This window comes from Camelus ferus, chromosome 17 (assembly GCF_009834535.1).
Source record: "Camelus ferus isolate YT-003-E chromosome 17, BCGSAC_Cfer_1.0, whole genome shotgun sequence".
Taxonomy (NCBI): domain Eukaryota; kingdom Metazoa; phylum Chordata; class Mammalia; order Artiodactyla; family Camelidae; genus Camelus; species Camelus ferus.
In genome coordinates this window covers 46183753-46204201 of record NC_045712.1, presented here as the reverse complement: position 1 = coordinate 46204201, position 20449 = coordinate 46183753, and the positions used below count along the sequence as shown (strand labels likewise).

At 45.0% G+C, this 20449-nt stretch overlaps 1 protein-coding gene across 4 annotated transcripts in view; it reads left to right on the top strand.

The window, feature by feature from the left end:
• Positions 1-20449, top strand: part of GPD1L (glycerol-3-phosphate dehydrogenase 1 like) — a 157795-nt gene that overhangs the window by 36274 nt on the left and 101072 nt on the right. For 2 of the 4 annotated variants that reach the window (XM_032459370.1, XM_032459369.1), the window contains exons 6-8: positions 2443-2676; positions 2931-3037; positions 8548-11360. In XM_032459370.1, the coding sequence (XP_032315261.1) occupies positions 2443-2676; positions 2931-3037; positions 8548-8644 (438 nt within the window). In that variant the 3' untranslated portion in view covers positions 8645-11360. Of the gene's footprint in view, positions 1-2442; positions 2677-2930; positions 3038-8547; positions 11361-20449 lie in introns of those variants that run through there. The other 2 variants (XM_032459367.1, XM_032459368.1) reach the window with 1 other exon arrangement.

Sequence of the window (20449 nt, the reverse complement as noted above, 5' to 3'; positions counted from 1 at the left end):
TCTATGTCTGGCTTGGGTGTATTTTTGTTTTAATGTAAAATTTAACAGGCACTTCACATAGAAAAGTACAGAAATTAGAAGTGTACAGCTCAACCTATGTTATTTTTAGTAAATGCTTTATCAGGTAAGTTTCATTAACAGAGACCCAAAATAATAGTGGCTGAACAAGGAGGAAGTTTCTTTCTTATGTAAAAATCCTGACTCCAGATGACAACTCCATTCACAGAATTTTCAGGGACCTAGGCTCCTTCCAGCGCATGAGATCTTGTACTCATGTTCTAAGATGGTGACCAGAGCTCCAACCATCACATCTGCCTTCCAAGTCAGCAGGGTCCAAAGACAAAAAAAAAAGGACAAAGGGCATGTGGCAGCTGTAAAAGGCAGGTTCTGGGGAGTCACAGTGTAACACTTTGGCTTCATCTCAATGGGCAGTACTTAACTGTACTGCAAGGGAGGTTGGGAATTTTTTCCCTCTGAATAGCCATATACTTGTATGAAAATCAGGGACTCCATGACTCTGGAAGAAGAGGGGAGTAGATTGGGAGATAAACCCATTACCTGAGCTGCAGATGCACAGCATTCCTTTGCAGGGTTGTCTGTGGTGAGGTTCACTGCCCTAATTGCTGGGAGTGTTGGTTCCCTCCAGGACTTTGGCTGTGATGAACCGTGCTGTGGGGCACAGCCTGGTGCCTAGTCTCTTGCCAGGGCTCCTGCTGGAGCCCATTAGCCATATGTGGCTATTTGCATTTACACTAAAATTAATTAAAACTTAGAAAAAACTAAAAATTCTGTTCCTAAGTCACAGTAGCCACATTTCAAAGACTCAGTAGCCATGTCTTTAGTGAGTCTCGGTGGCTACTGGCTCCTCTACTGTGTAAGCAGAACATTTATATCATTGCAGAAACTTCTGGCAGACGACTCTGCTCTAGCTCGGGCAGCTTCTTACCTGGGTTCTCAGCCTGGCTACCTTACACAGGGCCCGACCTGCAAACCACACGTGGTACCTTGCCCATACTTAACCTGCACTCCGCAGACGGTTTCTTCCTGGGTCAGACGCCCTGGGAACTGGCCTCAGAAAGAGTCAGATGGATTGTCAGACTTCTAGAAAATACTGACTTGGGTTTCAGCAGGGCCATTCTTCCTAGGTGGTGAAAGTGTTTGCATAACCTAGTCTTTTTGTGGGAGGATGAGAGGGAAAGAAATTGAGCCCCATCTAACCCGCCCCAATTCAGAATTGCACAGACCGCACTTCAGGGAGGATGAGTGCCTCCGAGTATTGCAGTCAGCCAGGAATTGGGGAAGGGCTTGAGCACGTCTCTCTTCTGAAAACCAGGGTATTTTTAGCTCCAGAATCGTTTAAAGCAGATTTAAATGCACAGTGGATAATGATAAATTTCACAGCTGAGCAGATCTCAGAGGACATCTGCTCAGATGCTATTCAAACACAGTCTGACAGGCTCAGTATGTTTATTTTTCTTTTGACAGTGATAAGTGGTGGAGCGAGAGAGTGAGGATTTCAAGATCTATCATAAAGAGATTAAATTGGGTCAGGGCCCAGGGCCCCACCAGGAGGGAGGCGTTTACTCTGTAGTGGTCCCCTGCCCCCTGATAGTGGGGAGGGTCAGACATGCGATGGAAATTCAGCTGGTCCCAACCTGGGTGCCCTCAGACCACAGGCATCCTCATCTGCCTCTTCTCTGAGTGCAGAGACACAGAAGGTCAGACACACTGCAGTGGAGCTCAAGGCTTATCCGTCCAGCTCCTGCTTGGATGCTCCCAGTGACAGAGCGCTCACTCCTTTGCCTCTGTCTTCTTCGTTGGGTGGGGTCCGCTCTTCTTGTGAGAAAGTTCTTATCTTGCTGAACTGGCCACTCTGTGCCTCCTGCTCACAGGCCTTGGGCAGCCTTGTGTGATCTGGTCCCCGGAGAGAACGAGGGAGCCGGGTTCAAAGCCCAGCTGTACTGGTCCTGATTGTGCAACCTTGGGTGAGCTACTTACCCTCTGTGTCTTGAGTTTCCTCTCTTGCTGTGCACAGTAACAGGACCTGCCTTATATGAGTGTTGTGAGGATTAAGTGACTTAACATATGAAGCACTTTGAACAGTTCAATAAGGTTAACTGCTATTGTCATTTTTATTATTTTGCACCGTAAATTATATCCAAACAGTATGTGACTGGAGACTGCTATGTGCTGTTCTCTGGCTTGTGCCCGATCGCCCAGTGACCCCATGTCTGGGCCTTTTGTCCTTTGGAGAGAGAGATGGGAGCCTGTCCCCCCCCCCCCCTTTCTGTCTCTCTCTTTCGGGTACAGTAGCAGAATCCAGGGTCGTGCGGGAACCAGGGGAGTCAGCGTCCTTGCCTCGGTCTCTCCCCACCTCCCCGCAACCTTTTCCGCAGCAGGTGTGTGTGTGACGGCCCCCTGGGCTTCTTGTCTCCTCTGCAGAACATCGTGGCCGTGGGCGCCGGGTTCTGCGACGGCCTCCGCTGCGGCGACAACACCAAAGCGGCCGTCATCCGCCTGGGGCTCATGGAGATGATCGCCTTCGCCAGGATCTTCTGCAAGGGCCAGGTGTCCACCGCCACCTTCCTGGAGAGCTGCGGCGTGGCCGACCTGATCACCACATGCTACGGGGGCCGGAACCGCCGGGTGGCCGAGGCCTTTGCCAGGACCGGAAAGGTAGCCCCCGCCTGCCCTCCCCGCAGCCCCATCCCCCTCGAGGGCCTCCCGGGCCGGAGAGAGGCCGGCCTTTGCTGCCTGCGGGGGTGCTCCTGCTCTCACCTGTCTGCCTTCACTTAAAAGCCCTTCAGTTCTACGATGCCCCTTGAATGTCTTTATCTCTCCTTGGCCTGCAGCCCCCCTCCCACCCTTCCTCTTGAAATCGGTGGTCCTCCAGACTTTACAGGAGGCTGTATTCACCCTTTGTCTTTAAGACCATCGAAGAACTAGAGAAGGAGATGCTGAATGGGCAGAAGCTGCAGGGACCCCAGACTTCGGCCGAGGTGTACCGCATCCTCAAGCAGAAGGGGCTGCTCGACAAGTAAGTGTCCGTTGTCCGCGAGGCGGGAACGGCCGTCAGCCCCCCTCGCTCGGGACCACCGGCGCGGTGCGCGCCTGCGCGCAGCTGTTGGACGCGCGTGCGCAGAAAGCGCCTGGAGGCGTTCGGTCCCTGGCGCGGTGGGAAGTCTGGCAGGGAACACCCGCCCGCCCTGAAGAGGAGTCTCTACACCAAACACGACACGAGGGCGAAGGGTCAGTGCTGCGAGGCACCGTTCAGAATAGGAAGTTGGGGGTTCCAGCTGGTCCTGCAGGGTGTTTGGTGAAAGCTACACGTTATATGTTTTAAAATGGAAGGGAAAAAAAAAGAGATGATTTCGGTGTTTTAATAAAAAGATAAGTCTTGTTTATAAAAGGAAAAACAATTCATGGAAGAAGGAAGGACAAGTCACCCCAGGACTCTAGGACCAGGGCCCCCGGCCCTAGATATATGTTGGGTATGGTGCAAGCAGCCTTGCCATCTCCCTGTCCTGCAGGTGTACCCATACGTCCTCTGCTGCCTGTCCAGGCCGGGCACGTGGTAAAGGCAGCTTGGGTCGGCTTGGTCTGCCTCCAGATGGACGGATGGAGCCCAGCCTCTGAGGCCGCTCCAGCCCCTCCTCCTGTTGGTTTGCTGGGCCTGTGTCTGTAATTACGATGCTTGCTGCACCGCCCTGTAAATGCTTAGGCAGTGCAGCCCTAACTCTCCTGTAATGTCTGGGAGACGGGGAAGTTGGGGGCCTCCGGAATGAGGATAAGGGAGCTGGTCCCGAGCATGCACGTATCCACAGCTGGGTGGTGGGTCGGGTCTGTGCAGACGCTGCTGGTCCCAAGCACGCATCTTCATCCCACTGGCAGCCAGCTCTCCTCCTTGTTCGTCTGGTTCCCTATTGAATGTTGGAAATGAGGGATGACAGGGCATTTGTCTTCCTTCTTTAATTTGCATTTTATTTTCCTGAGATGGCTTTCAAAGCCAGCCAGGCAGAAGTGGAAGTCATAAACAAGCCTCAGAGGAGAACTACCTTTAAATCGTGGTTAAAAGGAAAATGCCTCTGACACACATGGCTTTCCTTACATACTGACAGCAGACGGTGATATGCTTTGTGTATGGCTGGGGCTACTTTCATGACTTAACTCTTTATCGGGAATTTTTTTAAAGTCTTAAAAGAATACCTGGGTGTTTGATGATGGTAAGTGTCTCCTAGTCAGTTTTAAAGTGGCATCTGTGTGATACAGAGGTAGAATCCTAGGATCCTAATAGCTCGCCGATAGTGTGAGCTCCTGTCCTTTGATAGGATTCTATAAGTTGACCTGTTGGCCAGTGTGAATCTGTGTGCATCCTCTGACTGCCGGAGGATACAGGCTGGAGCGGGTGTTCTGGGATCAGTACTTGCCTGGGTTTTTGTTGGCTTTTTGGGGGAGGGGGTTGAGGTAATTAGGTTTATTATTTTTTTAATGGAGGTACTAGGGATTGAACCCAAGACTTTGTGCTAAGCACGCGCTCCACCACTGAGTTATACCCTCCCTCCTTGTTCCTGCCTGTTTTAAAAGCAGGTGTAACCAAGCCGGAGAAGCCCGGCTCTGGACGACACCTCCCCAGTCATTTTCTTTCTTTTAATTTGAAATTGAACAGACTGTGCCTGTGCTTTATGAGGTTGCTGCTGCATTGGGTTTGTGGGGTGGGACGGGTACACCCCTTCTCCTGGACTGAGTGCCGAGTCCTGTGGGTCTCTCCCCCACCGCCTCTTACCTTGATTTCTTTTCTATTCTAGCCATCCCCACTCTGGTCTTCCTCTCTTTCCTTCTCCCCTCCCTCTTATAGAAAGAGCAGTGAGCAGGGCAGTGACCTTGTAGCTCACTAGCTATGTTGTCTATTTTTAGCTGTTCTGTACCCTGGTGGTCTTTATCTGCAGAATCAAACTGGTAGACCGGATGGTTGCCCTCTACCCTGAGGATTCTCACTCAAAGGTCTCCTGCTCTTAGGAAATGGGGTTCATAGTCCCTGGGTTGGCATCTGAAGCAGCCCCTCTCAGCCTAGTACCAGCTTAGCTTCTGACAGCAGGTCCTGGGGCCCCTGCTGTAGCTGACAGGACCTCCCTTTGCCCCCACGTGCCTCCTTTGCAGAGTCTTGTGTGAGTCTGTCCTGCCACTGGCTCGCCTGGACACCCCCTCATCACCCTCGAGGCAGCCCACTGTGTCCTCAGAGAGCCTCTTCCATGTCCTCCAAAGGCAAATAACTCTCCCTGCTTCGAACTTACTGTTGAGACCAACTATCAGCACATTTTTTCCTGTAAAGAATCACACAACAGGTATCTTTGTTGGTCACGTCCGGGTCTCTGTCCTGTATTCTTTGTTTCCTTTTACAGTCCTTTAAAACTGTGAGAATTGTTCTTAGCCTACAGGTCACAGGCCAGCCTTGCTGCTCAGAGCCTGGTCTGACACCCCCTGGTTTAGAGAACATTGCAGCTGATGTGCTGGGGACTTCCTACGCAAATGTACAATTTTACTTTTATTCTTCAAATTTGGTTGTGAGGGGGGCACATGCTTCTGGTAGAAAGAAATTAAAATCACACAAAAAGGCACCCAGGGAAAAAAGTGGGTCCTGATCTCCACCCCAAACGGAGGTGGCCTTCTCAGTGTTCAGTAAACTTTCCACACGGCCCTTTCCTTTGTGTGACGGGTGACGGCCTCCATCGTCTACTCTGTCCCTTTTCTTCATCATGGGACGTATTCTGAAGATCATTTTCTCATCTGCACCTCGAGGTCTCATTTAATGACTGGAACATTCCACTGTGTGGGAGAACCTCAGTTTGACTGACCCAGTCTTCTCTCGACAGAAGTGAAGGTTGTCCAGGTACTTCTGCTGTTTCGAAAGTTTGCTTTATTTAGTTTCCTTATACGTGTGTCTTTATGACCCTGTGTGAGTGTTCAGGTGTCTGTGTTAGTTTGCTGGCGGCTGCCACAACAAAATACCACAGATCAAGGGGCTCACACAACAGAAATTTATTTCTCACAGTTCTGGAGGCCGGAAGTCCAAGATCAAGGGGTGGGCAGGCCGACTACTACGGAGGCCTGTCTTCTTGGCTTGTAAACGGTGGTCTTCTCTCTGTGTCTTGCCGTGGTCTTCCCTCTGGACATGCCTGAGTCCTAATCTCCTTTTCTTGTGAGGACATCAGCCATATTGATGAACACTTTGATTATCTCTTGAAGTGCCCTGTTTCCAGATACAGCCACATTCTTAGGTCCTGGGGCACTGGATGAATGTGGGGTTGGGGGCACATTCAGCCCCTGACAGTGTTAGGAGCTCCTTCGGGGCTGTGGCTTTATTTATAATACTGTACCTTCCTGTGCCACGTTGAAGCCTAACACATCCGCACCCTCAGTATCTGTTAGTGGGATTGCTCATTGATTGGTGCATGTCGATTTTTTAATGAAATTTTGTCTTTTGTCTTTCTTTCACTTCTGACCTCCCTTAAGGAGTTCCTCAAACTGATGTAATTGGCTTTGCAGCATTTTAAATGGTTAGAAGACAGCATTTAGATGGGCGTTATCGCCTAGCGGTTGAGTGGTGGCCCCTGAGGCAGAAACTGTGCCTTAATTTCCTCAAATTTATACAATGAGGATAATAATATTATCTACCTCATAGGGTGGTGCTTGTGAGAGTTAAACAAGTTACTTGTCCACAGAAATCCTCCCTTCCCCCAGCAGTCTGTATCTCTTGTTAGCATCCCATCTACGGAACACATTTGGAAATGCAGGTTGTGAAAGTTGGGAGAACTTTTGCTTATGTGAGCAACACCCAGTTAAAACGCATTGAACAACAGGGTTATTTTTCTCACGTAACAGAAGAGTCTGAAAGTGGACGTTAATGGTGTTGGCCCAGTGCCTCTGGGTTAGGAGCTTAGTGATCCTGTTGGCCTTTCCTCAAAGCCTCAGTATGGCTGCAGCAGCTCCAAGCATCACATACTCACACAACTGCACTAAGCAGCAGGGAGCAAGGGCAGTCTGGGGTAGCAGATTGTTCCTTCAGTGCTTCTTGAGGAGAGAAAGCTCCTCCCCAGAAACTCCCAGATGTATTATATCTTGCTGGCTAGAATGTGCTTCCTTTGCCAATTCTAGGTGAAAGAAAGACTGGGGAAGAGAGGCTATTTCCCACCTCAGTAAGGAGAGAAGGGGGTTGGGAAGGTCTTTGGGTGGCCACTCATCACCTGCCACCCTGCTTGAGGGACATACAAGTTGTTCTTAGGAACAGGAAAACTAAGCCATTGAAGGACAAAGGAAGAGGCTGAAATCTCCAGGCTCAAACTCCCATTCACAAGAATTCATTCAACAAACACTCACTGAGCACCTGCCTCTGCCATGCATTGTGCCAGGCCCCACCTACACAGAGGTGAACGAAACAGACTCAGGCCTTGTCCTCCTGGAGCTGACAGCCTGGGACCCAGTGGCCGTCATGTGGCTGCATTTATAAGCTGTCGTTTATGGCACACCTGTCATGTGCCAAGTGTTGTATTGTCCACCTTACATCTGAGTCCCTTAATACCACAGTCCTGAGTGTCCAGCCCCATTTTGCAGATGAGCAGCAGGTCAGAGGGCTTGTGAAACCTGCCCAGAGTTAACAGGCTGTGAAGTCGGATTGGAGCAAGTCTACCTGACTCTAAGAAACAAAAAAACATTCTGAACCTTGAGAAACCCACAATGACAGCCTGTCTTAAAGAGATACGACCCTTTAGTACTGTTTGCTGTTCTTAAATTGTCATAGGATGCTTAAGTAGATAATTTTCCAAATGGCGTTTATGATTCTTTAGATTCTTTCAGGCTCACTTTGGGCCGTGTGCATGTGTTGAAAAGCCTGATTGGAATTACTTAGTTGTTTCCTGAGTGATTTCTGCCATAAAAGATACTTACTGAGCCCGACGGACCCTGGGATGACACCATCTTTTCTTACAGTGGATTATTAGCCCACTCCTTCGTGCCCTCATCCATTTCAAACTTTCATTTATACCTGTGTTCACATCTTGGAAGAAAAGGCAAAATAAACCCAGCTTCCAACATGACATCAGTGCTCTGCTAATTGTGGGTCCCTACACGGATTCCTGCAGCATGTCCCAGGCCTGCATTACTTACGGTGCTGTGTGGGCTGCCTCGTCTTCATCCTCAAGTGATTCATCTTGCAGAAGCGAGAGCACCACCTCCTTGAGATTTAAAGTGTATTCTGCAGCCTTTTTAAAGAGTGACAGAACCTTGGACTCATTCCAGATTTGGCCAAGATTACCCTGTGACTTGTCTGTAGACAGCGCACTCCCAGCAAGAAGGCAGAGGATGGTTCAGGCTGGACCAAGTTCTTACAGCCACCGTGCAGAGGCTGTCTGCAGACCAGATGATGAAGGAATGTGAGGTTAATCACTTTGTTTCCTGATAGGCACACACTCACATCTGCAGAAAGACTAGTTTGTTCTATGAGGTAGACCAGATGGCTTAACTTGTCTTTTCACATCTCCTCCCTCTGACCAGGTTTCCGTTGTTTACTGCGGTGTACCAGATTTGCTATGAAGGCAGGCCCGTCCAAGAGATGTTGTCTTGTCTCCAGAGCCATCCAGAGCATACATAACGTGAATCGTGCAGCATGTCAGGGAAAGGCCCGCCTTTCTGATCAGTCACTTGGATGCAAATGGAAACCGGGACTTGGCGACAAGACATTTGCTTGACTGTAATCCCATCCTGGATGTGTATGGACTTTTACAGGTTCATTTTTGAATTGAGAGGTGAAGTCCATTGGCTAAGAGGGTCCTGGGCAGCAACTCTACGCACATATGTGAACGTGTGAGTGTGTGTTCATTTCTTGTTCTGTGGATGTTTCTCTGAACCAAAATTAAAGACCCTTTTTAAAAATTCCTTTTGAAATTTTCCCACTGTGGTAGCTTGTAAGATTGAAACTATTGCAGCTAAAAGTTTGGGCGCTCATTCATCTGTATTTCTGTGAAGGATTTTTTTCCCCCTCATTCTCTTGAGGTTAAAATTGAACCAGCATAATTAACACAGTAGAGTGGAGGAGTGAGTGTGTTCAAAGATCAACATACTGTAACTTTTAAACACTATCTCAGAGCCAGCATAATTAACTACTTCGATTGTGGGTTGATCTTTTTTTTTTTAAGCAATTCTATATTTTTAATTAGGTGATCCACTTATATATAGTCCTCTCCCCGTGGTTTTCGGCAGTTTCAGCCTCTTTTCTCTTCATTAGCTACCAGAGTGTGCTTTTACGCAGCCTCAGCAGTGGCAGAAGACAGACAACTCCGCCAGGAGTTTCCTGCTGTGATTGGCACATTCTTCTGATTAACGGCACTTGTGTGATGCTTTTTGTCAGGTTGTGCAGATGCTTCCTGGAAGCCCCACAGGCACCCTGAAAGGAGGCTGCTCTACTTTTAAGATGCAGTCGCCTGGCGAGTAGGGGCCAATCCAGTGCCCCTCCCCCCACCAGGGTCCTGGGACGTCACTGGGCTGCTCTGACCTCCAGCTTATTGGTTGTAGCAGATGCCAGCACAGCCTTCCTGAGGGCATAGGCGGGTTTTCTGCAGCAGGGCTTTGTGTGGGTCCTTGTCTAGAAGGATGCCACTCCAAGGATGTCTCTTAGACTCTTGGAGTCTTCTTAGAAATGCAGGCTCCCAGGCCCCACCGCAGACCTACAAAGTGGGGATCTCGTATCTAAGCTTTGCCTTCCATGTGTTTCAATGCTCACTACAATTTGAGAACCACTACTTTAGAAAATTTACTTTAGAATGGCGTTTCCCAAACCAGGTTCCGTAGGAAACCAGTATCCTGGGATCCAGTGGTGGTTCTGGGTGTTCCCTGATGAGGCCCAGCGCGTTTGGGAAAAGCTGCGTCTCTACACCCTTCTCGAAGGAGTAGAATGTATGTTAGTGTGTTAGCAGAACCTGTTTATTTAACCCAGCAAGTCCCAGACATCATAAATTATGGAGATTTTGAGGGGCAAGGAAACTTGGCCAGAGTTTCCAAGGAACACTGTTCCTGGCTGGTGACAGCTCAGGTACACCCTTACTCTCTGCAGGAAATTAGGGTGAAGGACTCGCTGTGATATTGTTCTGAACTTTTACAGTTCAGGTCTGCCAGGAATCCCTGACAGAGCTTCAGGGCAACACTGTCAGGAACAACCAGGTAGATGTCAGCCTCGCTGAAACGCACATTGTATGGACTAAGTGCTTTTAATTTTAGAATTAGAATGGGGATGACTGTATCTTAAATGGGATTGGTTTCAGGATAGCATTACAGGTACCTTAGTAGCTAGCCCTTGGTAAGGGTTAAGGGATCCTATGAACATCACTTATATATTCAGATTTTCAGTCACTTTCAGATTTTTTTGACCTTTCTTATTTTCCAGCTTGGAACTTTTTCCCTTCTACACCTGAAATGATTGTAGAGTAGGTTTTGTGGGAATTTTAAAAACTCCCACACACAGAAGCGTAAGAAAGCACACGACATGCTACAAATTTCATTGATTTCAGTGCCACTGTTAAGTCAATCAATTTTTGCTTGTCTTGTAATTGATCTTTTTAAAAATTTGTACGTAGGAAACAAAGTGTTACTTTTAAAGACACGTAAAGGGCTGTAAGCTAACTGTGGTGTCTGTCAAGTGGGCTGATCGGATGTGAGGAATTAGGATTTTGTCTTTTGTGTTTTCTCATCCGCGTTTAGCTTCCTCTCTGGGTTTTGAACGTGAGTGCTTTTCCTTTACAAATGCCCTCTGCCCACTCTGAAGTCTCCTGTCGGTACCTCTTAAACATACTTACACTCTTCTGCACGTACAGAAAAAGGTAAATTTTATATAAGTTTGTGCTTTGCTAACTGTAGATATATTTATGACTCTACAAGTTCTCTATTTTTCTAGCCACCTGTGGTCCATCATTTATTTTAATTCACATTTCTTACTAATTATGGTCATAGGGGAGGGAGACATCTAGAAGAGAAGCTTAATTTATACTGTTGCAGCCAACCTGTGAATGTAAAACTACACTGTGGCCTTGCTAAAATCCAACCTACTATAATGTGGAACAAATATCTGTCTGGAAGTCCATCTGAGCATGTGGAATTGAGCTAAACTCCTGGTTTTTCATTTGACTCTTAGCTCTAACATGGCTCCATGGCACCGACCCAAGGAACAGTGAGGTGCCACTGTATAAAGGAGTCTTTAGTTTTTCCGCGAGTTCTCATCGGGGAGCCTTTTACCTACACATGTACTATATTTGTTTACAGACTGTAGGTGGATATAACTTAAAAGCTTGGTTTAATAAAACATTTAATCCCCCAAACTTGTGCTGCTGATCCTATTTTTTTTAACCAACTTATTTAATAGTTTCATTTATTTAGGTCTGCTCTTTTTTTTTTTCTCTCTCCAAATTGTGTTGCGTTGACAACAATAAAAAGGCAAGTTTTAAAAGAGAGGCTTCGTCTCTGATGCGCTCTCAGACACGTCTGCTTCCGTTGGTCCGCGTTCCTTTCCACTGCTTGCTGATATTTTTATATAATCATAAGCGTAGGACGGAGACCTTCCAGTTCCAGCCTCCCAGGGGACCAACGTGAGGGAAATTCCCGGGAGCCTGCAACGGATGGGGGCTGACGGCCAGAGCAGTAAGCTCTGAGGTGGCTCTGCGGCTGCAGGGGAGGGAGTGGAAAAGGCCTCCATTATTACGTAGGGGTTTGGGTTGTAAAGTTTATGCTAAAACAAGAGCCCTCCGAGGACTACACTGTTCGGAGAAGAACGGGCTGAGAAATGCACAGGCAAGGAAGCTGGGCTCCAGGTGGAGGAACAGGTCTCTGCTGAAAATTTGTCATCATGCCAGCACCACAAACGGGCTGTGGGTTTGAATTTTCATATCTGGGAACCACAAGCCAAAAGTTAGCATATACATGGAACTTGGGCCAGTCATGCGAGTAGATAACTGGCAGAAACAAACAACAAAAGCACCTGCAGAAATCACTCTGGATCCAGGCTGTGTCAGCATCTCATAAATATGCACTTTCCATAAATACTCCCCACTTCTGAATATGCCTTTTAAAATTATAAAATAATTACAAGACAGTTCATGAGGAGTGAAAGTCTACAGATTTTTTTAATGTCTTTAAACAGAAGAATTAGATGCCCAGAATTTCTGATATTGAATTAAGCAAAATGATAGATGCTTTGAAAGGTAATTTTAAAAATAGAGACCTAAACGGCGGATTACTGTATTAAGGACAAATTATGATGAAGAAAAATAACAACCAAGCATACTCAAAAACAAACCTATTAGAATGTCTCAAAATGAATGTAATTGAAATGACATCATTGGACAGATGAAAGAGATTTGACAGTACTGGAGATGGAATTAGCAAATTGGAAATAGATCTGAAGATATTAATAGAAAGTAGCAAAGAAAATATCTGAGAATTTAAGAGGTAAGTAGAGGATGTGGTAAGTTTCAATATACGTCTGATAGGAGTTCCAGAAGAAGGAAGGGGAAGAAGCAATTTCTGAAAAAATAGTCTGAAGTTTGTCCAAAATGAATTGTATGCCTTCAGTTTTGTTATTCTCCAAAATATATTTCCATTAAAATTTTAGTACATTCTCTTTATAACTTTATGGCTGCATATAGACTAAGTCAGTGGTGAACTTCTCTTTTTTTTTTTTTTTTTTTTGAGGAAATAAATCATATGGGAAAGTTATAAGGGATCTACTAATGGACTCAGGTCTGATTGATTTGAATACTGAAGTGAGCTGTGTTACCTTTGTTTACTTGCGGCAAGACGTGTTCTAGACCCTGCTTCATCATTTTAGTATCCGTTTAGTCATGTCAGCTAAGTCCTATTTGAAGTTTATCTTCCTCTTTGGTAAGTGGGAACGATGTTCATGCACTCTATGGCAAAGCTTAGTGTAAAGGTCTATGAAAAGCAGGGAATCTTAACTATTAGAGAAAAATACAGTACTAATAGCTGCTTGCGGCAGAGACAATGATACAATCACTCAATTGTTTAATTTTTTTTCCTGAGATACACACCTTCAACTACATTTCCCAGCCTCCCCTGCAGTTAGGTGATTAAATTTTGGCCAATGACATTGGGAAGCAAAAAAATGCCACTTCCTTGGGTTATGGTCTGTTTGAATCTTCACTCTTTTTTTCCTGTGTGCCGATTGGATCTCAATTTCCAGGCTGCCCTGGAAGCTGTGTGTTGGATCTTGAAAGCCTGGATTCCTCCATGACTATGTGGAGACATACCCCCCACCCTCAGTCCACACTAGACTGTGATAGGTGATAGGTAATCATTCAGTCATTATTACACCACTGAGATTTCAGTGTTGTTTATTACAGCAGCTAGCATACCTTACCCTAAGACATTGCTAAAAAGACCTTTGAGGAGATGGAACTTACAGAAATACCAAGAGATTTGGGAGACTTTGTGCATTGGTCACTACAGCATCCTGCTATCTATCAGGGCACCCCTTGTCTGGACAGAGGAGGCCGTGCTGGGATGTGAGTGAGGACACTTGGGAGCTTGTCTGTTCCTCTCCTCCCAGGACTAACTAGCTAAGTCCAGACTTTGTGGTTGTAATTGCCCCTTCTCCAGATGTAATGCCATCAAGATCCAGTATTTATACTAGAGTGTCCTTAAGATGTCGTCCTTCCAAAAGGCTTTTAATTAAAAATGTCACTAGACTTAGATAAGTCTACATGCCAGTTGTCAACTCTAAAAATCATGTCTAGCTGAAGCCAAGAGTGACTCTTCAGGTTCCCTTCAAAAACTAAGGAATGAAACATCTCTGAACTTCACACATTGTGAGTAAAATAGAGACTTTGGAACAAAGTCCCTCATCGCTGAACTTAATGTATCCTGTAACTTGTCAGGTTGGTGTGACTCAACTGGCTGCAAATGGCAATGCTTTTATGGTATGATAGAAGTGCTATTTGTGACTTTTTTGTTATTGCTCTTATTTTAAAAATTTTCAGTGGGTCCCAGTCACTTGGTTCAAAAATAAAGCCCATTTCCCAAGTAGCTACTATGACTAGTTTCTAACATGCTCTTCTAGAATTCGGTTTTACAAAAGCAGATACATATTTACTCCCTTCCCTGTTTTTTCTGCGCAAGATAGAGCTTACTACGTACATCTTGCTTTTTTTCGGTTAACATTGTCTTGACCATCTTTCATATCGGTTTTTTTTTTTAACCTTTTTATTTTGAAATAATCGTAGATTCACAGGAAGTTGCAGAGGTAGTACCAAAAAATCTCACGTCCGCCCAATTTCCCTGATTATATCAACACCTACTTTTTAAAATTTTAAGTTAAAATAACAGTAAAAGCACTTTTAGCACTACTCTGGTGCTTCGTATATATGAATTTATTTAATCCTCAAAATGTATCATCCCATATACAGATGCGAAAACTAAGGCACAAAGATGTTAAAGAACTTGCCTAACTCACAGCGATTGTAGCTGATAAAAATCAGGATTTGAACTCAGGCAGTTTGCCTTCAGAGTTTGTGTTCCTTTAAGGCTGTGCTTCCTTCTTTGAGTAATGGCTATTCAGAGTTAAGCAAAATCAGTGATTGGAAGGGTGGAAGGTGCAATCCACTCTTAACAGTTCTTTCAGGGGGAAGGATATATAGCTCAAGTGGTAGAGCACTTGCTTAGCACCCAGGAGGTCCTGGGTTCAATCCCCAGTACCTCCTTCAGGCAGAAATCAATGAAGAAACCTAATGACCTCCATGTCAGAAAAACAATTCTTCCTGCAAAGTTGCATACATATACTGTGTACATACATCTATTAGATTTTAAAACAATACTGTTCTAAAACTTTCTTTTATAATATTAATATTAAAAAATATAGAACTCCCATATCCTTTAAATATCTGCATGCTTTACATGACTTCCATAATTTATTACCGACAAATACTTAGATTGTTTTCTCTAATTACAATAATTGTGGCAGTAAACATCCTACGTGTCTCTCTGCTCACTTATATAAGTAAATCTAGGGGATAAAGTCCTAGAAGTGGAGTGGCTGGCAAAAAGCTATGTGTTTAATATTTTAACAGACACTGCCAAATTAACCTTCAAAAGGATGGCAGCAACTTACGCTTCTGACCTCATTTTCTTTTCCTAATTACTTCTATAACCTCTATTAGGGATTCCTTTATAATCAGAGATCTAAATTGAACCAAAAAATCCAAGAAATGCGCAATTCAAAATGTATTGCTCTCTTGATAAACTGTCTTTATCCAGGATTTAGAAGTCTCTCATACCAGATTCACTATAAAAAGTAAAATTTTGTTAAGCAAAACTACAATTGTGTTAAAGCAGCCTTCTTACTAACACTTGTAATGGGGTGCTGAAAGCTTATTTAGGCATAGAATATGTCGTGTAACTGAAGTGAGATGTTTACAAAGAAGGTTGAAAAAAGAAACATTAATAAAAATTTTTAAACACCACAAATTCACTGTTTGAGCAAAACCCCAGAAGGCTCTGGTAAAGAAACAGGCTGAAATGGATTAAAATGCCTGTGTCAGGAAATTCCCCGTTCCAGCAAACGATGACCCTCCTGTCCACTAGAGGTCACTGTTTGGGAACGACTTTGCTGAAGGCAGTTGGCAGCTTGCAAAAAATAGCTTCATTGTTCTGTGATTTTTTTTTTTTTTTTTTTTTTTTTTTTTTTTGGGTGAAGTGTTGAGAGAGCCACTTATTTACAAGCTAAGCTGAGTTTGTGCTGGGCTAGTGTCCAGTGTCTAGGTTTCGTTTTTGACTTTGTAACTCAAAACCAACCACTAGCCTTTGCGTACAGCAATTTTGCTTTGACTATGGCCTGCGTCCACTGGGACATGTGACTGGTTTGTTTTGCTTCTGAATTTCTTGCTCTTCCTGTATGTTGGACTCCCACTTACGTCTGACTTTGTCAAATGCCTGTCTTCTCCCTCTCATTCTGACACTGACATTCTGGGAAAAGCAAAAATACCTGCTCCCTGCTGCTTTTTCTCAGGAAAGACTCCAGGAACATATTGGGGGAAATACCTCTAGAAAGGATGGATCAACCTTCCATGCTTTAAAGAAGTTTCAGAGGGGAAGGTATAGCTCAAGTGGTAGAATACACATTTAGCATGCATGAGGTCCTGGGTTCAGTCCCCAGTACCTCCTCTAAAAATAAACAAACAAATAAACCTAATTACTTCCCCCCCCTTTCACTTTTTTAAAAATTAAAAAAAAATTTTTTTTTAGGTTCAAGGAGGGTGGAAAAAACTTCTCCACATCCTAATCTTCCCCTGGTTTGCCTGTTCATTACCCTTGGAGATCGTGTCATTTCCGTTTAGAGGCCATTTTATCAGGAAGCGAGTGAAATTTAAGCCACAACTCGTTTGTATAACAAGTCCTTTCTATAGCCCTGTACCTAACTTTGTTTTCTTAATTTGGATTCTTTTTCTTAAAGAGAAATCTCTAAGTTCTAAAAGCTTCTGGCCCCTTGAATCGAGTACACAGCCAAGTATCAAGACTCTGGAGTCAGATGGGGATTCACATTCTAGCCCTGTGGGGCTTTGGGCGAGTGACTTCACCTCTCGAGGCTTCGCTTTTCTTGTCTGTAGATGGTGTCAGTTTCCTTGAGTCAGAACACACGTATAATTTGCTCCTCACAGTGCCCTGAACACATCCAGGAACTGGGGAGGGAAAGACAAATCCATACTTGGTTTGAATTGCTTGGAGTCTTTGGTTGAGAGACATTCAGGCGGCAAGAGAACAGCGTGGATCACAGGTTACAGGGGATGAGCTCAGAGATGTTTGGATGGGGCCGCTGTGAGGTCGGTGAGTGCTAAGGGAGGTCTGTGAGGCCGGGAAGGGAGGGGAGGTGGCCCAGGACCCAGTACCTGCTAAACGGATAGGACTGAGGGGTTGAGGGTACATTGTCCACGTTTCATTGCTTCGAGGAATTTCTAAAGCTTACACCACATTCCTCAGGCTTTACTCACTCAAGGCCCCGCTCTCGTTTTCTTTCTGGCTTTACCTAGGTATAACTGACAAAGAAAATATTCTATATATTTAAAGTGTAAACGTGATTTTTTAATGGATGTATACATTGTGAAATTATTACTCCAATCAGGCTGATTCGGGGGGAGGGTACAGCTCAGTGGTAGAGCCCATGCTTAGCATGCACGAGGTCCTGGGTTCAATCCCCAGTACCTCTGTTAAACAAACAAACAAACAAGCAAGCAAACATAAAGAAACCAAAAAAAAGAAAAAAATCAGGCTTATGCATCACCTCACGTGGTTGCCTTTTTGTGATGGTGATGGTGAGAAAACTTAAGGTCTGTTCCCTTAGCATCTGTCTCACCTACACAGCATGGTATTATTAACTACTGTCACCATGCTCTACATTAAATCCTCAGAATGTATTTGTCTTATAACTGGACATTTGTACCCTTTGGCCAACATCTCCCCACTTCCCCACCCCACCCACCAGCCCCTGGCACCCACCATTCTACTGTCTGCTTTTATGAGTTCAGGTTTTCTGGATTCCACATATAAGTAAGGTCATACAGTATTTGTCTTTCTGTTTAGCTTATTTCCCTTGGCATGATGTCCTTCAGGTTCATCCATATTTCCTTTTTTTATGGCTGAATAGTATTCAGTTGTATGTATACCACATCTTCATCCCTTCACCCATTGGCGGAGCCCCAGGTTGCTTCCATTATCTTGGGTATTGTGGATTATGCTACTATAAACATGGGAGTACAGACATCTCTTTGAGATACTGATTTCATTTTCTTTGGATATATACCCAGAATTTGAATTGCTGGATCATATGGTAGCTCTATTTCTAATTTCTTTTTTTTAAAATATGTTTTTATTGAAGTACAGTCAGTTTACAATGCTGTGTCAGTCTCTGGTGTACAGCATAATACTTCAGTCACATAGGAACATATACATACATTTGTTCTCATATTCTTTTTCACCATAAGTTACTACAAGATAGTGACTATAGGTGCTATGGAGTATAAACTTGTTGTTTACCTATTTTTTATATATTAGTATCTGCAAATCTCGATCTCCCAATTTATCCCTTCTCAGCCCCTTCCCCCTCTGGTAACCATAAGTGCGTTCTCCATGTCTGTGAGTCTGTCTGTTTCTGTTTTGTAAATAAGTTAGTCTCTCTTTTTTTTTTTTTTTAGACTCCACATATAAGTGATATCATGTGGTATTTTTCTTTCTCTCTCTGGCTTACTTCACTTAGAATGACATTCTCCAGGTTATTTCTAATTTCTTGAGGAACCTCTGTGCTGGTTTCCTCCAGGCTGCACCAGTTCACATCCCACCAACGGTGTTCGAGGGCTCCCCTCTCCCCGCATCCTCACCAGCACTTGTTACTGCTTCTCTTTTTGGTGACAACCATTCTGACAGGTGTGAGGTGGTGTCTTGTTGTACTTTTGATTTGCATTTCCCTGACGATTAGTGATGTTGAGCACCTTTTCATATACCTGGTGGGCCCCATTCTTATCTCATCCCACAGGCACCAAAAGCGTGAAAGCCACTGGGAGTCAGTTTAAATTCAATTATCGCAAATACCGAGAGTAATCACTGGAGGGCAGCACGGCACAAGGGTTATTCAACCAGCATCACTGATTCAACAGATCTGCGGGGGATATGTTCCGAGATCCCCAGTGGATGCCTGAAACAGCAGATAGAACCCTATATATGTTTTTTCCTATACCTACACACTGATAATAAAGTTAATGTAAAGTTAGGCACAGTAAGAGATTAAAGATAATAACCAATAATAAAACAGAACAATTATAACAATATCCTATAATAAAAGTTATGTGATTGTGGCCTCTCTCAAAATCTTATTGTACATATTTAATCCCTTTTCCATCTTGACTAAGCACTTAGCACACCCTGGTTGTAACTTTTGCAGTTGAGGTGGGACAGCAAAACTAACATTTCTCCTTCCTTCTTTGCAACTTCACAGATGGAATATTCGTTTTGACCGTCGATCTTAGCAATGATTTTTTTTTTTTTCTGTCCTTGTGAAGTTGAGAACTTTTACCTTTTCACTTAAAGGAAGCACGTTACAGCTTCTCTCTGGCATCTCTGAATTGCCAGCATACCTACTCTTGCGCTTTGGGGCCACGATTAAGTAATATAAGGGCCACTTGAATGCAAGCCCTGCGATACCTCAACAGTCCACCTGGTAACCTAGATGGCTGCTAAGTGACTAAGGGGCAGGCAACGCTGGACAAAGGGGTGATTCACGTCTGGGGCAGGACAGGGCAGGACATGCGAGATTTCACGACACTACTCAGAATGACACGCCGTTTACAACTTAGGAATTATTTATTTCTGGAATTCTCCATTTAATATTTTCATACCACAGTTGACCTCAGGTAACTGGAATTGCAGAAAGTGAAACCACAGATAAGGGGCCACCACTGCACTTAATCAAGGGCATATCGTGCGCTCAGGGAAGCTTGTCACCAGGGCACTGATGTAGCCTGGGAAGTCAGGGTGGGCCTCCCTGAGGAGGTGACGTTTGAAGCATATATCAGGGCACAGTAAGACTAAAAAGGGGAGGGAGGTGTGTTCCGAGGCCCTGCGCTGGCAGAGGGCCTAGTTGAGTGAGAGGCTAAGAGAGTGAGTGACGTGTGGAGGTCATCAGGGTGAGAGCTAAGCTTCTAGAGTCTGCCAACATTCATTCACAGGCTACTCTGCCCTGTACTTACCCATAGCTTGCTCATTTGCAGGCAGGTGACATCAATCCACATTCACAAAGGCACAGAGGCATGGCTACCACCAGCCTTCCCTCAAGGCCCCTCGCCTTCCCAGAGCATCCTTTTCTCCACTGACCAGTATGTCCTGCCTTTCCTTCCAGGTGTAAGATCAAGTCTCTCTTCAAGTTGAATGTTACTGATCCTTCTGTGCACAGGCACCCTCCCCACTAAACTACCTCCCTGAGCCAAAGGTTGTGCTGATCCTTCAGTGTGTCCCCTTGACGGCCCAGAGCTGACATCTAGGGGACACTCTGATCCAGCTGGTTCCTGTCTTGCAAAGGTGTTGGTGACATGACACAAAGTCATGGCGATGCGGGAGATTTCCATCATGGCCCCAGTCCCTCAGCCCTCCCTGAACCCACCTTGGCCATGAGACTTCACAGACCCAGTCTGTTTTCCAGGTCCCACAGTCGGGGCTTGGACTATGACTTGCTTGGCCAATGCAACATGGCAGAAGTGATGGGGTGCCATGTCCAAGCCACGTACATATTTGCCAACTTGGCTTTATCCTCTTTTATTTTAATTGAAGTATAGTCAGTTTACAATGTTACATCAGTTTCTGGTGTACAGCATCATGTTTCAGTCATACATATACATACATATGTTCCTTTTCATAT